The 16780-nt window shown below is 41.8% G+C and overlaps 1 protein-coding gene across 6 annotated transcripts in view; it reads right to left on the bottom strand.

The window, feature by feature from the left end:
- Positions 1–983: 983 nt before the first annotated feature.
- LOC129050924 (ubiquitin carboxyl-terminal hydrolase 31-like) overlaps positions 984–16780 on the bottom strand; it is a 363751-nt gene continuing 347954 nt past the window's right edge. The window contains exons 10-13 of one of the 6 annotated variants that reach the window (XR_008514828.2): positions 8739–8794; positions 6479–6599; positions 4369–4486; positions 984–1913 (exon numbers count right to left, since the gene is read on the bottom strand). Coding sequence is in view for 1 of the 6 variants with exons in the window: in XM_054534781.2 (XP_054390756.1) it covers positions 12788–12794 (7 nt within the window). In the remaining 5 variants the exon portion in view is untranslated. Of the gene's footprint in view, positions 1914–4034; positions 4487–5024; positions 6600–8738; positions 8795–8842; positions 10306–11086; positions 12795–16780 lie in introns of those variants that run through there. The other 5 variants (XR_008514827.2, XR_010137826.1, XM_054534778.2 and 2 more) reach the window with 5 other exon arrangements.

Genomic DNA, 16780 nt, shown 5'->3' with positions numbered 1-16780 from the left:
CACTCCTTGGCTCATGGCTCCTTCCTCCATCTTCAAAGCAACAGGGTAACATCTTCTCTTCCCACTCTTATTCTATCATCATGTCACATCTTCTTCTCTTATAAGGACCCTTGCAATTACCTAAGTCTCACTGGAATAATTCCGAATCATCTCCTCATCTCAAGATCTTTCATTCCAATCACATCTGCGAGAGTTTTCTCTTGCTTTGTTTTGGTTTGGATTTTGCCATCTTAATGTAACATATTCACAGATTCTAGGAGTTGAGACATGAACATCTTTGAGGAGAGGGGGCATTGTTCTGTCTACCATACCAGGTAGACATCCTGCAGCCCCCACAACAAAGGATCATCCAGCTTAAAATGTCAGGAGTATGGAAGTTGAGAAGCCTGCATGCTCTGATACTACCAGATTTCCCACACACCCTAATTCAGTGCCACTCCTTAATGTGCATGACAACTGCGGACCCCCTATTCCTTGATGCCATCCATCCAAAACACTCCCTACAATGTTTTTTAAATATGTGTGAGTGTTGTTCAGTCCAAGTAAGTAAAAGAAATCCTGTTTCCCTAAAAAGTTTGATAACAGGAAGAAACAGTCATTTATTAGGCTTGACATGATTCTTGTGACTTCTAAGTTTGGGGCTTCAGGTGTTTGAAAGTTACTCAGAAGCCAGGCACGGTGGCTCACGCCTGTAATCCCAGCACTTTGGGAGGCCAAGGTGGTCAGATCACTTAAGGTCAGGGGTTCGAGACCAGCCTGACCAACATGGTAAAACCCCGTCTCTACTCAAAAAATACAAAAGTTAGCCGGCAGTGGTGGTGCACACCTGTAGTCCCAGCTACTAGGGAGGCTAAGGCAGGAGAATAGCTTGAACCTGGGAGGCAGAGCTTGCAGTGAGCCGAGATCGTGCCACTGCACTCCAGCCTGGGCGACAGAGTGAGACTCTGTCTCAAAAAAAAAAAAAAATTTTTTTTTTTTTACTTGGAAGGGAAAAAATGAACTCCTGAAACTTTGAGACAGAAAATGGGAAGTAAAAGCAGAGAAAAGCTATCATTAACCCGGTGCCTCATACCTGCCCATTTCCTGTTTCCACTTCCTGGGAGTAAAAGTCTTTAGGAAGGGAAGGTGAATTAGTATTGATTATACATGCACCAAAAGACAAAAACTGGGCTGTATGCCTTACGTATGTGACTCTTCCAGGTTGGTGTCATCATTCCCATGTTGACATAAGTAGTAAAGTGAATGGAGACACCAAAGAGGTGTAATATAACTTCTTTAATGAAATAAACCAGGAGGCAGCAAATGTTTTCTGTAAACCATCAGTCAGTAAATATTTGAGGCTCTTTTGACCATGTGGGCTCTGCTGCAATCACTTAACTCTGCCCTTATAAGGCAAAGCAACCATTGATAGTATGTAAATGGACAGGTGTATGAGGTTGTCCCAATAAAACTTTATTTTCAAAAATAGGCAGAGACCAGATTTGGCCCTGGAGCTATAGTTTGCTGCCCCCTGAAATACATTTTTTTAATTCCCAAAATAGCCTTCATCAGCAAATATTTCCCAAGCACCTACTATATGTCAATATACAACTGAACAGCCCAGAAACTACAAAGATGAATAAAGAAGCCAATAAAAGGCCGGGTGCAGTGGCTCACTCCTGTAATCCCAGCACGTTGGGAGGCCAAGGCAGTGCATCACCTGAGGTCAGGAGCTCAAGACCAGCTGTCCAACGCAGTGAAACCCCATCTCTACTAAAAATACAAAAATTAGCCAGGCATGGTGGCGGATGCCTGTAATCCCAGCTACTCAGGAGGCTGAGGCAGGAGAATCACTTTAACCCAGGAGACAGAAGTTGCAGTGAGCCTAGATCACACCACCGGACTCCAGCCGGGGCAACAGAGCAAGACTCCATCTAAAAAAAAAAAAAACAGTTCAAATTCCACCACCAAGAAATAACCACTATAAACATTTGGTATTTATCATGAATGATTTTTTTAAACTCTATGAACATACTTTTTTAAGACAAAAATAAGATGATTGCATACATAATTTTTATGACCTAATTTCAAAATAAATCCAAGACTGCTTTCTCTGTCACCAACTGTAAATGTAGATTTAACATTTAATATTTCATGACTATGCAATGATTTGCATGTAGCAGGATTTGCTGAATGACCTCCCTGTTGATAGACAGTGAGACTATCTCCTTTTTATCACCAATAGCATTTGCCCTGTTTCCTCCTCCGCCCCCTTCTCCTCCCACTCCCAACCTCCCGCCCTCTTTCTGGGATACCTTACATTGCTCATGGGAATATAAATCAGCACAATCTTCCTAAAAACAGTTTAACAATGTGACCCAGAAATTCGATGTCTAAGACAAGAGGGCAAAGATAGAGATGTAAAGATGTTCTTGGTAGCATTGCTTAGAATGGTGAAAAAGGGAGGATAGTCTCACTGTCCATCCATAAGGAGTCATTTCACAAACCCTGCTACAGGTAAATCATTGCCATGGTTGTTAAATGTTAAATATTAAATCTACATTTACAGTTAATAACAGAGAAAGAAGTCCTGGATATATTCTGAAATCAGGTCAGAAAAATTATGTGTACAATAATCTTATTTTTGTCTTAAAAATATATGTTTATGGAGTTTTTTTTTTAAACATTCATGATAAATACCAAAGGTTTATGGTGGTTACTTCTGGGTGGTGGAATTTGAATTTTTACTGGCTTCTTAGTCTTTGTAGCTTCTGTGCTGTTCAGTTCTACACTGACACATAGTAGGTGCTGGGGAAATATTTGCCAATAAGGTGAAATAAAACACTCCAGCATCAGGGGTTTAATGTGGCCATAAGGAAGGTATTTCTACCATGATGCCTGGCAAGCACAGGAAAGGATCATTAAAGTCGCATCTGGAATCCCCTTTTCTGAAGGTGTTTTTTTAGAGAATAGAATTATCTTATGATCTGGAAATGACAAAGGTTTTTCTTAGTATGTCACAAATCCAGGAGACCAAGTATGTCACAAATCCAGGAGACACCCCCTCACAAAAAAAAAAAAAAACAAAAAAAACAATTTGATTACATAAAAGTTTTTTAAAAAACAGAGCTGCAGAACCAAAACCACCCTAAGCAAAGTCAAAATACAAAAGAAAAACCAGGAAATAATGTTTGTGAAGCATGGCGTGGAAAATGGCTAATTCCCCTAATGTATAAAATCAATAAGCAAAAGAGCAGATTCATAGAAAAATAGACAAAAGATAAGAACAGTTTGTAAGAAAAGAAACACAAGTGATTCTTGGGCAAATGAAAACATGCTCTGTTATTCAGAGTAAGATAAATGCAAATTAAAACTAGGCTGAAATATCAATTTTCACCTATCAGATTGGCAAAATTAAAAAGAACTCAATAACACATGGTGCTTGATGCAACTATAGGAACTCAAACATTCCTTGAGGGATGAGTGTAAATTTTTTACAACCTCTATGGAGAAAAGTGTATCATTTGACCCAACTATTACACTTTTAGAAATTTATCCCACAGACACATTTGCACATGAGCAAATTGCACCAGTATCAGATAATCGATTCCAGCTTTTTTTAAATAATAGCAGAAGAGTAGAAATAACCCAAACATCCATCAGTAGGAGGTTGCTTAAACAAATTATAGGGTACTACATGGTGTACTCTGCCACTCAGAAAAGAAAATAAGAAAGTTAACTATGTACTCATAAGGAAGGATCTCCAAGATACATATTTAAGAGAAAGGTGAAAAAACCAATAACGGAAAAGTATTTTTCATATTAAAAAATAAAGGGAGATGATATGTGAATATCATATATATACTATATATAATGTGGATATGTATATACATATACTATACACACCACATATATACACATATACATATACACGCTATATATAGTATATATACACATATACACACTATATATAGTATATATACACATATACATGCTACATATAGTGTATATATATGTATATACACCATACACACTATATATAGTGTGTATATACACCATACACACACACATTTTGCTTATGTATGCATAGGATATTTCTAGAAGAATACCAAAGAAATTGGTTCATTTGTTGCTTCAGGGATAGAGGTAGGGGGAAGGTGGTAAATGGAAAAAGAGAGACATTTCACTGTTTATCCTTTTGTATTTTTTGAAATTTGGACCATGTAAAAGTATTACCTATTCAAAACATTAATGGGTCAGGCACGGTGGCTCACACTTGTAATCCCAGCACTTTGGGAGGCTGATGCAGACGGATCACTTAAGGTCAGGAGTTTGAGAAACCCTGTCTGTATTAAGAATACAAAATTATCGGGGCATGGTGGCACACACCTGTAATCCCAGCTGCTCCGGAGGCTGAGGTACGAGAATCGCTTGAACCCAGGAGGCAGAGGTTGCAGTGAGCCGAGATTATACCACTGCATTCCAGCCTTGGCAACAGAGTGAGACTCTGTCTCGAAGAGGAAAAAAAAAAAAAAAAAAAAACCCATTAACAGAGGATCCTTCCTACTTCAGAGCTTCCTATACACTGTTTCCACTGCTGGAGGTGCTCTGATGTTGACTTACACACACACACACACACACACACACACACACACACACACACGCTGGAGGTGCTCTGATGTTGACTTACACACACACACACACACACACACACACACACACACACACACACACACACACTCTCCTCCTGGAAGTATTTTATCTTTCAGATCTCTGTTCAAATGTTACTTCCTCCAGGAAGTCTTCCCTGATCACCTCCACCTCCTCCACAGAAAGGGAGCTGTTATACCCATTCATGATACCTTGTGGGATTTATCACAATGGGTATCAATTAATAATTAACATCTGTCTTCCTTGCTGGAGGTACCAGAGGGACTAGTCTGCCAATGAACCCCAGGCACCAAGTCCAGCATATGCCACATATCTCAGAGACTTTCTTCCTTTGGAAGGGAGGGAAGAAAATAGGAAGAAATAACCACACTTACACTCCCAGCATGAGCCAGACAGGGGTCTACGTGCTTTATGCAGATTAGCACATTAAATTCTCACAACAGGGTTGTGATTCTTTCACAGATGAAAAAAACAGGCTCAGGGAAACCAAGCAACCAGCCCAAGATCCCCAGGCACAGGCATGATTCAAACCAGGCAGGCTGGTTCCAGAGCCTATGCTCTTGGCTCCTAGAAGGGAAAACAGAAGAAAGAGAAGAAGAGGAGAGAGGGAAGAAGAGAGGAGGTTGCTCACAGTATCAGGAGGAAGCATTTTTCTGCTGTCTCCAGTTCAGTATCTCATAAGACCAGCAAACCTTCCAGTCTTTGGGAAGTTATAAGAACATCATTGTATTACTCCATTTTCATACTGCTGTAAAGAACTTCCTGAGACTGTGTAATTTATAAAGGAAAGAGGTTTAATTGACTTACAGTTCAGCATGGCTGGGGAGGCCTCAGGAAACTTACAATTGTGGCAGAAAGTGAAGGGGAAAACAAGGCAACCTCTTCACAAGGCAGCAGAAAGGAGAAATGCCGAGCAAAGAGGGAAGCGTTCCTTATAAAACCATCAGATCTCGTGAGAACTCACTGTCATGAAAACAGCGTGGGGGAAACTGCCCCCATGATTTAATTATCTCCACCTGGTCTCTTCCTTGACATGTGGGGATTATAGGGAATGTAATTCAAGATGAGATTTGGGTGAGGACACAAAGCCCAATCATATCAACCATTAATGGGGATTCTGTAATGTATATGAAACACTTGCAAACTGACAATATTGGACCTCAACAAAGAGACAGCAGACTTGAAGTATGACAGCTGTCTTATCTAGAGGAGCAGGTAACATGCATTGTAGATAAATACACTATCTGATGTGGGTTAATAGGCTTCATTGAATTAACGACGACAGAATAATTACAGCGACAAGCAACAGCAGCAGGGACTCTAATTGAGGATAATTCAAGCACACAGCAAGATCAGAAGTTTTGACTTTAGGACTATGGAAACTTCCCTGAGACTGGAGATTTATTATTTATATTATTTTAAATCAACAATATCCACCACTGGCAAGGTGCAGTGTCTCACACCTATAATCCCAGCACGTTGGGAGGCTGAGGTGGGCAGATCACTTGAAGTCAGGAGTTCAAGACGGGCCTAGTCTGTTTAGTAAAGATGGTTAAACCTTGTCTCTACTAAAAATACAAAAATTAGCTGGGTGTGGTGGCAGGTGCTTGTAATCCCAGCTACTCGAGAGGCTGAGTCAGGAGAATCACTTGAACCTGGAAGGCAGAGGTTGCAGTGGGCTGAGATCGTGCCACTGCACTCCAGCCTGGGTGACTTAGCAAGACTCCATCTCAAAAAACAAAAACAAAACAGTATCCATATCTACCATGGCATGTCTGAGCTCTCTGCAAGTCAATGGGAAGTTATCCACAGGACAGGATTTCCTTACCTTTATTTGTTAATAAGAGAAATGGAAGGGAATGGGAAATCAGAAAAGCAGAGGCATTCCAATTTCTGCCATTTCTCCTCACATATAATTTGTTCCTCATCTTAAAGGCTCAGACAGGATGCTGAAAAGCATAAGAGAATGGGGATTACATTCAGGTAATCACAACCGCAATAATAATAGTTATCATTTATTGAACATTTACCTCCAAACAACGTCTAAAGTAAGCACTATTTATACCCTAGCCCATTGAATTCCCAAACTAATTTTGTAGAGTGGGAACAAGGGTGTTGTCCACATGGGTAAGACAACTGAGGCTCTGAGAAGTAAAGTGATTTGCCTAAGCTAGGAAAATGCAGAAGTTAAGAAATAAAAGCATTAGAATAATGCCCAGGAAGGGGTCATTTCTGAAGGAGGAGATGGATTCATGAACAAACAAGCAGGCAGGCCAATATGTAATTTGTTGATAAGCATGAATATATTTAATTAAATAAGGATCTACTGGATACCTGTCACAGGCCCAGTGCAAGGTCCTTGTGGCAGATGGTTTTTTTTCCAAAGGTGGCCACAGTGATATCTCTCATACCACATGCTCTCATAATGTGACCTTTTATTTCTCGTGTTGAGTGATGAAGTCCGTGATCCCTCCCCTTTTAACCTTAGAAACTGCCTCAATCATTAAGATGACAGCAGAAAACACGCTACTTGATTTCCAGGGCTAGAGCATAAAAAACATATGCACTTCCTCCTTGTTTTCTTGAGCCACTCACTGTTGGACCCCAGCTACCACGTTGTGAGGAAGTCCAATTAGCCCACCTGAAGAGACCACCTAGGGAGGCCACATGCAGACGTTTTGGCTGACTGGCTAGCTGAGGTCTCAGCTAACAGTGAGTATGAAATACAGGCATGTGACAGAAGATTCCTCTAGATGCCTTTAGTCCCCAGCCATCAAGTCACCCTCAACTTTTGAGTTTTCCCAGCTGAGTCTGCAGACATCATGAAGCAGAGCAAGCCACTCTCTCTGGTCTGATTCTTGACCTACAGGATCTGTGAGTGTAATAAAATTGTGGCTTATCACACTAAAAATTGGTGTGATTTGCTACCCAGTAATAGCAACTGGAAGAGCCCTCATATATTTTTAATACAAAAAAAAAGTGTGTGAAACAGGACCTGCCCTTCTGTTTAATTTGGAAAATGAGACTTCTATAACAATGTTATTTTAAAAATGTATCTTATAGTAGCCAAAAGGTGGAAATAATCAAAATGTCTGTAAACAGATAAATAAACAAAATGGGGTCTATCCATACAATGGAATGTTATTTAGCCATAAAAAGAAATGAAGTACTGATATATTCTACAACAGAGATGTAGAAATTAGAAATTAGAAAACACTGTGTTTCGTGAAAGAACCAAGACACAAAAGGCCACATATTGTATGACTCCATGTATATCAAATACCCAGAATGGGCAAATCCATAGAGACAGAAAGTAAATTAGTGGTTGCCAGAGGCTGGGGGACAGGAGTGAAAGAGTGGCTGCTGAATGGTAGAAGGTCTGGGGTTGGGGGGTGATGAAAACATCCTAGAATTAGACAGTGGTGATAGTTGAAAAATCTTGAGAATACACTAAACCCACTAAATTATACACTTTTAAATGGTGAGTTTTATAAGACATGAATTATATCCCAATGTAAAAAAAAAGCAATGTGCCATATTAGGACCTTCTGTGAGGGTGGAAACTCATCAGCTTTGGGGTCAAGTAGATCTGATCTGGGTTGTTGTCTAGGGACTACCAGTGCCTAATTGTATGGACTTGAGCAAGTTTCTCAGTACCCAAGAGCTCAGACTATCCATCTGTGAAATGGGAATAATAAGACTCACTTTGCAAGGCTGCTGTCAGGATTAATGATTGTCTTTATCAAAGATGGTAACAGAAACTCACTCGAGCAGCATAAGCCAAACTAAGCATTTTATGAAAGGAATCAGGGACATTTTACAGAAGCCCAGGTCACTGAGAACAATTTGGCCACATAAGAAACTTGAACCAGGAATTTAAAATGTATCAAAAGCCAGGGCTGATATTCTTTCTGGCGTATATGTAGTGAACAGAGAAATTTCTTTCAAATTATTCATTCGTGGAAAATCAAGATTTGGCATTGCATTTTAAAGTTAATCCATTAGAGTCACTTAGTTATTTGCAAAATAACATTTTGATAAAGGAGAATTTATTTGAATATCAAATAAGAAAAGGTTCAATACCCTACCTGGTAGAGCTGGAAAACAGTTAATGATCACAGGCTTGGAACACAAAATCAACCTCCTGTAACAAATTTAGTCTATGACCTTAAAAGGAAAAATGAACTTTTCTACAATAAACATTCAAACAAACATGGTTTCCAATAATAAATGTTTTTAAATCTCAAGGTCATGATAAATCAGTCCTGGGACTTTTAAAGCAAACTTTTTTATAGTATAGGAAAGTACTTTCCTATTTTATAATCAAAATTAGAAGTAAACTAGACTCTATGTTGACAAGAGACAAACTTACACATAGACTTTAACTTAATTCTTTAGGGAATTTGCATTAATAGCCATTGACCTTCTTTATTAGTCTGAAGGAGTGATTCTCAGCTCTAGCTACACATTGAAATCACTGAGTACCTTTTTAAAAATACCAGTGTCACCAGCCGGGCCCGGTGGCTCACATCTGCAATCCCAGCATTTTGGGAGGCCAAGGCGGGTGGATCACTTGAGCCCAGGAATTCAAGACCAGCCTGGGCAACATAGTGAGACCCAGTCTCTCCAAAAAATTTAAAAAATTAGCCAGGCATGGTGGCACATGCTTGTAGTCCCAGCTACTTGGCAGGCTGAGGACAGGTGGTTGTAAACTATTTCTCATGTTGAGTGATGAAGTCCATGATCCCTTCACCTTGAACCTTAGCAACTGCCAAAAGAAAGAAAGAAAGAAAGAAAGAAGGAAAGGAAGAAAGAAAGAAAGAAAAGAGAGAGGAGATGCTCAACAGTCAAAACAATCCAGGTTTACGGCATGGTGGTGTAAAATTCTACTCTTGCTTTGCCCATTTGATTCACCCATGTGTGTGATGGGCCATAGAGGACTAGTAACATTTTTTTTCTTTATTCTTATTCCTCTACTAACTCAGCGCAGACCAGATAGAACACTTAGAGCTCCATAGAACCTTCTCTTCCTCTCTCTTCTCTCTTCTTTTCTCCTTTCTTCACTCCTTCTTTCTCTCACCCCAGTTTATTCTCCTGTCTTTGAGTATTGCCTTTCTGAGCTAAAAGAAGAACTACCGTCAACCCAGCAATCCCATTACCGGGTGTATACCCAGAGGAATATGAAGCATTTTACCATAAAGACACATACACGTGAATGTTCATTGCAGCACTGTTCACGATAGCAAAAACATGGAACCAACCTAAATGCCTGTCAATGACAGACTGGATAAAGAAAATGTGGTACGTATACACCATGGAATATTATGCAGCCATAAAAAAGAGCAAGATCGTGGCTTTTGTGGGAACATGGATGGAGCTGGAGCCTATTATCCTCAGCAAACTAATGCAGGAACAGAAAACCAAACACCACATGTTCTCACGTATAAGTGGGAGCTAAATGATAAGAACTTACAAACAGAAAGAAGGAAATAACAGACACTGGAGTCTACTTGATGGGGGAGGGTGGGAGGAGGAAGAGGAGCAGAAAAGATAACTATTGGGGACTGAGCTTAATACCTGGGTGATGTAATGATATGTACAACAAACCTCTGTGACACATCTTTATGTAACAAACTTTCACATGTATCCTCAAACCTAAAATAAAAAAAATTTTAAATAATAAAAAATTAAGAATTAAAAAAGATCATTTTTCTCTAGTTTTCTGCTTTTCTTTCCAACCAACATTCAAACAAATATGGTTTCCTATAACATTTTTTTAACCTCAAGTTTCTAAGTCAACAGAGCAGAAAGTGTTCACTCAAGGATGCTTGAAATCACTTCCCAGTCTACATATCCAACCCTGAATGACAAACATTGGTGTCCAATTTCAAAATTCCAGGAGAAACAATACAATTGTCCTGGCTTGGTTCAGGGAACTAAGGTCCCAAGGTCTTACGGTCCACTGTTTTCTTCATCACAGGTACAAAGGCAAACTCTGATAAACTAAGCAGGGAAACATATAGTTCCATTGAATCATTGGTAGTCGATGGTATATACTAACTGCTGGCCAGACACCAGGCTAAAAGTTTTTTCATGCTTTTTTTTTTTTTTTTTTTTTTTTTTGAGACAGAGTCTTGCTCTGTTGCTCAGGCTAGAGTGCAGTGGCACGATCTTGGCTCACTGCAACCTCTGCCTCCCAGGTTCAAGCGATTTTCCTGCCTCAGCCTCCTGAGTAGCTGGGATTACAGGCATGCACCACCACACCTGGCTAATTTTTTTATTTTTAGTAGAGATGGGGTTTCACCATGTTGGTCAGGCTGGTTTCAAACTCCTCACCTCAGATAATCCACCCACCTCGGCCTCCCAAAGTGCTGGGATTACAGGTGTGAGCCACCCCACCCAGCCTCATCCATTATTTCACTGGTGCATCATAATCACCCTATAAGTTAGTCACTATTATTACCCCCATTTTACAGATGAGGGAGTCGAGGCTGGGGGGTCAAGTGAACTTGCTCAAGGTCACACAACTAAAAAGATTTTCTAAATAAAGAGCACTTGTTCTTTTTTTTAAGAGACGGGGTCTTGCTATGTTGCCCAGGCTGGTCTTGAACTCTCGGATTCAAGCAATACTTCTGCCTCAGCTTCCCAAAGTGCTGGGTTTACTGGTGTGAGCCACCATGCCCAACCTCAAGAGCACTTGTTCTTAACCACCATACTCTACTGCCACTTACCACACCATGGTGCTGTGATTATCCCCACAAAAGATAGGAGACTAATGTAATAAATGCTCTCAATTGTGTGAACACACTGGACTACCTTACTTTACATGAGGAAAGTAGTGGAAGGAGCAAATCCAAAGCTAGTGATAAAGAGGAAAGCAGCCCCTGACAGCTGGGAAGTGGCCTGGCACTGACAGGTCAATCTTGGTGTTTTCCTAAACATAAACAATTTCACAGAGCATCAATGTTAGACAAAGCCCCTCTGTAGTCATGATGAATCAGGACAGAAAGAAGACTCCGTAATCACATGTGAACACAGACAAAACAGGAACATTGTTCAAGCCACAAAATACCAAACATGACCCTCTCCTGGTGAATGCGAGTGACTAGTGTTCTTCACCAATCATAGTTTTAGCCTCGCTCTAGTCTGCTTTCCCTCCCTTCCTTATAGATAAAATTTATTGAGAGGGTCAATGGTAAAATTGTCTCTCTTTCAGGCTGCACCCACGCCAGTGCACATCCCAGCTTGCTTGGACTCTCCCCAAAATCACACAACCAAAGTCCAAATCCTATAATGAGTCCTTTCCAGCACCTTCCATGGTTCCACATGTGTGTGTCCTCCCTTGCTGCAATGAACATGAAACACAATTTGTTCAATACGGGTGTGTGCCTGGAGGTCTTTGGCTGGAGGGCATCAACACTGTTCACTTGTCAGGGGCCTGTTCTGATAGACTCAAGACTGCTCTCTCTCCCTTGACCAAAGAGCTTGAAAACCAAAGTCCTTGGTCCTAGAGGGCAGCGCAATGCAAACAGAATTCCAGTAACCACAGACATCCACTAAACCTCCCCTCCACACATACACACATAAGGAAAGTAGAGATGGCCATTTCTGCATCTTGCTCTACAGCAGAGTGACCCCAACACCATAGAATGGGCGGAACCCAGTGAGATGCACCCAAGGTGCCACACCTCGTTCCTGCTTGAAGTTGCTCCAATTCTTTCCCAACCCCAAAGTTCTTCTCTGTCACTCTGAGCTATACAATTGTAGGCCCATAACAGTTGGACAGCTGAGAAAAAAACTCAAGGCTCAATTTCATGCTTCCTGTAAGACTGTGGTGAAGTTCAAGTTTTCCATAAATGTAACAAACCTTCACAGATTGAAAAGGAAATGGTTTCCCTTATCCTCTTGTCCTCAATCTAGTTGCATGGGACTGACTCAGCATCTCAGGGGGGTGAAAATTAAGGATCACTGTTCCTTAAAGCACCCCCAAGTGACTCTCCTGTGCAGCCAGGGTTGAGAATCACTACTCTAGTCGTTCAACTGATTGTTGCTGGGCACGCACTGGGTTCCATGAACTGTGTTGTATGCTGGAGACGCTCTGGCAAATAACACAGATGCAATTCCTGTCCTTGATAGTCTACACTCTAGAGGGGGAGAGAAAAGCAACAAATAAACAAAGAAACATCTGATTATACATTGTGGTAAGTGAAATGAAGGAAATTTACAGTGTGTTAGGGTAGAGAACAACAGGCGGACCTCTTTAGGTAAGAAAGGAATTAAAGTCTTCACTAAAGGGGTGAAATGAAGCCGAGAGTGGAGGAATAAGAGGGAATGAGCACTGAGGAAGGGAAGTAAGACTATTCTAGAGGCTGGGTGTGGTGGCTCATGCCTGTAATCCCAGCACTTTGGGAAGCCAAGGCAGGAGGGTCTCCTGAGCCCAGGAATTTGAGATCAGCCCAAGCAACATAGCAAAACCCGGTCTCTACAAAAAAAGTTAGCTGGGAGGCCGAGGCAGGTGGATCACGAGGTCAGGAGATGAATACCATCCTGGCTAATATGGTGAAACCCATCTCTACTAAAAATACAAAAAATTAGCCAGGCATAGTGGCACATGCCTGCAGTCCCAGCTACTTGGGAGGCTGAGACAGGAGAATAGCTTGAACCCAGGAGGCAGAGGTTGCAGTGAGCAGAGATCACGCCACTGCACTCCAGCCTGGGCAACAAATCAAGACTCTGTCTCAAAAAATAAATAAATAAATAAATAATTAGCTGGGAGTGGTGGCACAAGCCTGTAGTCCTAGCTAGTCAGGAGGCTAAGGTAGGATAATCACTTGAGCCCAGGGAGGTTGAGGCTGCAGTGAGCTATGATCACGTCACTGCACTCCAGCATGAGTGACAGAGTAAGACCCTGTCTCAAAACAAGAAGAAAAAAATGTTCTAGGCAGAAAAAAAAACACACATGCAAAGGCCCTAAGATGGAAGAGTATGTGCAAAGAAGTGAAAGGTGGCTGCCGTGGCTTAGGTGAGCCAGGAGCAAGTGGCAGGCATCTGCTTCCTCAAGCTGCCACACAAAGTGCCACTGGCAGGGTGGCTTAAAATGACTGAAATGTATTTTCTTGCAGTTCAAAGGCTAGAAGTTGAAGATCAAGGTGTCAGCAGGGTTGGTTTCTTCTGAGGGCTGCGAGAGAAGGATCTGTTCTGGGCTGCTCTCCTTGGTTTGTAGAATGCTGACTTTTCCCTGCGTCTTCACGTGGTCTGCCTTCTGCTTGTGTCTGTCTATGCCTTTCTTATAAGGAAGCTAGTCATATCGGATTAAGGCCCAGTCAAATGAAATCATTTTAACATAAGTACCTCCACAGAGGCCCTATCTCTAAAGAAGGTAGCATTTGGAAGGAAACAATGAGGGTTAGGACTTAGAATTTGGAGGGGGTTAGGGTGAGGGATACATAATTCGGCCCACAGCATCATAGTAGGGGGATTTGGAACTTATTTAAAGTGGAATAGGATTGGAGGGTTTTAAATGAGATGGCATGTCTGATTTAAACGAATGCTCTGGGCCAGGTGCAGTGGCTCACGCCTGTAATCCCAGCACTTTGGGAGGCCAAGGCGGGTGGATCACTTGAGGCCAGGAGTTCAAGACCAGCCTAACCAACATGGTGAAACCCTGTCTCCACTAAATATACAAAAATTAGATGGGTGTGGTGGCGCACATCTATAATCCCAGCTACTCAGGAGGCTGGGGCATGAGAATAGTTTGAACCTGGGAGGTGGAGGTTGCAGTGAGCTGAGATCGCACCACTGCACTCCAGCCTGGGTGACAGACCAAATGCTCTGGCTATTGTGTTGGTAGCAGATTGGAGGAAAACAAGAGTGAGAGGGTGAGACCTCTGAGCGAGTTACTTATGTTCAGATAGCAGTCCTGTCCTTTACTTGTTATGTGACCCTGGGCATGTTACTTGACCTTTCTGAGACTCAGTCTCCCCGTCTGTAAAACTGGAATAATTATAATACCTCACACACACATTTGCTGAGAGAATTAATGAGTCGTCCATGTTTAGTATATACTAAATGCAAATGCTAGATAAATGTTAAATATTATTATATTTTAGCCATCTTGGGAAGAGACAGCAGTGCCTGTGATAGGCAGCCTCTAAGTGGCTTCCAACCCTCTCATTCTCATATTTATGCCCTTGTGGAACCCCCTCCCTGGAGTGTGGGCTGAACCTGGTGACTTGCTTCTAAGGAATAGAACTGGCAAAAGTGGTGAGATGTCACTTCCAAGATCGGGTTATCATATTAGGCAGCTCAGGCTGCCAAAACAAAATACCACAGGCTGGGAGATTAAACAACAGGCACTTATTTTCTCACAGTTCTGGAGGGTGTAAGTCCAAGATCAAGGTAGGACAGCAGGGTTGGTTTCTGGTGAGGGCTCTCTTCCTGCCTTGCAGACGGCCACCTTCTCACTATGTTCTCACATGGTCTTTCCTATCATGTTTCTTCCTCTTGTAAGGACACAGGTCCTATCAGATTAGGGCCCCACCCTTGTAGCCTGGTTTATTTTAAGTATCTCTGAAAGGGCCCTATCTCCAAATACAGTCACTTTGGGAGTGAGAACTTCAACATGCGGATTTGGGAGATCGGGAGAGGGCTGCAATTCTGTCCATAATCATTAAAAAAAAAAAAAAACCTGTGAGTTCTGTCTTCTTTCTCTATATAGATATAGATATATAGATAGATATAGATAAAGACATAGAGATATCTTCTCACAAGTTTGCTTTGATGAAACAAGCTTCCCTGTTGTCAGGAAGAACCATCTAGCAGGAAACTGAGGGCAGCTTCTGGCCAGCAGTCAGCTATGAAAGGAGGCCCTCAGCCCAAAAACTCTCAAGGAACTGAATTCTGCCAATGACCACATGAGCCTGGAAGTAGAGCCTCCCCAAGTTGAATCTTGAGATAACTGCCACCTTGTGGGCACCGTGATTGCAGCCTGTGAGAGCCTCTGAGTAGAGGTCCTAGTTAAGCTGTACCTGGATGCCTGACCCCTAGAAACCATGTGTTGTTTTAAGATACTAAGTTTTTGGGTGCTTTGTTATGCCATAATCAAAAACAAATACATTAGCTAGACATGGTGGCATGCAGCTGTAGTCCTAGCTATTTGGAAAGCTGAGGAAGGAGAATCACTTGAGTCCAGGAGTTTTAGGTAAGCCTGGACAGCAAAGTGAGACCCCATCTCTATTAAAAAGAAAGAGAGAGAGAAAGGTAGGCAAGCAGGCACAAAGGGAGGGGAGGGGAAGGGAAGGGAGGGGAGGGGAAGGGGAAGGGAGGGGATGGGAAGGGGAGGCGAGGGGAAGGGGAGGGGAGGGAAGGGAAGGGAAGGGGAGAAAAAATTTTAAAAAGTGAGTAATTTGCCCAAATTCAAACAGTAAATGGCAGAGCCAAGAAAAACAAAAAAATGATAACAGGCCAGGCATGTTGGCTCTTGCCTGTAGTTCCAGTACAGGCTCTGCCTGTAGTTCCAGGCCAAGGCAGGAGGATATCTTGAGCCCAAAAGTTCGAGACCAACCTGGGCAACATAGGGAGACTTCCATGTCTACAAAAAAATTTAAAAATTAGCAAGGCATGGTGGCATGCACCTGTAGTCCCAGCTACTTGGGAGGCTGAAGTGGGAGGATCGCTTGAGCCTAGGAGGTCAGGGTTGCAATGAGCTATGAGTATGCCACTTGCACTCCAGCCTGGGCAACAGAGTGGGACACTGTCTCAAATGAAAAAAAAAAGGAAAAGAAATGATGACAATAATATTAAGGAAAGACAAAAACAAAGAATCCTACCAAGACTCTTGGATTCCAGAACCAACGTTAAAAAAATCATGAAACCAAAGTAACCTACTGCTATCCTGAAACAATGATAAATAATCCACAGATCATAAAATCAGGGACTCTGGAGCATCTACATTAATATAATTGTATGTCCCTTAGACTGAAGTTCTATCAAAGCTTAATGACCAAACAAATTAGCTATCGGCATTATTTTGCCTCCACTAAAACCTGAGCAGTAGCAGAAGTACAGATCCAAAATTCTAAAAGCTTTATCATGTGGGCTCCTTTTATAGTAGTAGGTGGTTGTGATTTTC

Source organism: Pongo abelii, chromosome 18 (genome assembly GCF_028885655.2).
Source record: "Pongo abelii isolate AG06213 chromosome 18, NHGRI_mPonAbe1-v2.0_pri, whole genome shotgun sequence".
NCBI classification, from domain to species: domain Eukaryota; kingdom Metazoa; phylum Chordata; class Mammalia; order Primates; family Hominidae; genus Pongo; species Pongo abelii.
Note: the sequence above shows the minus strand (reverse complement) of the source record. Positions and strands in the feature narration are given on the sequence as shown.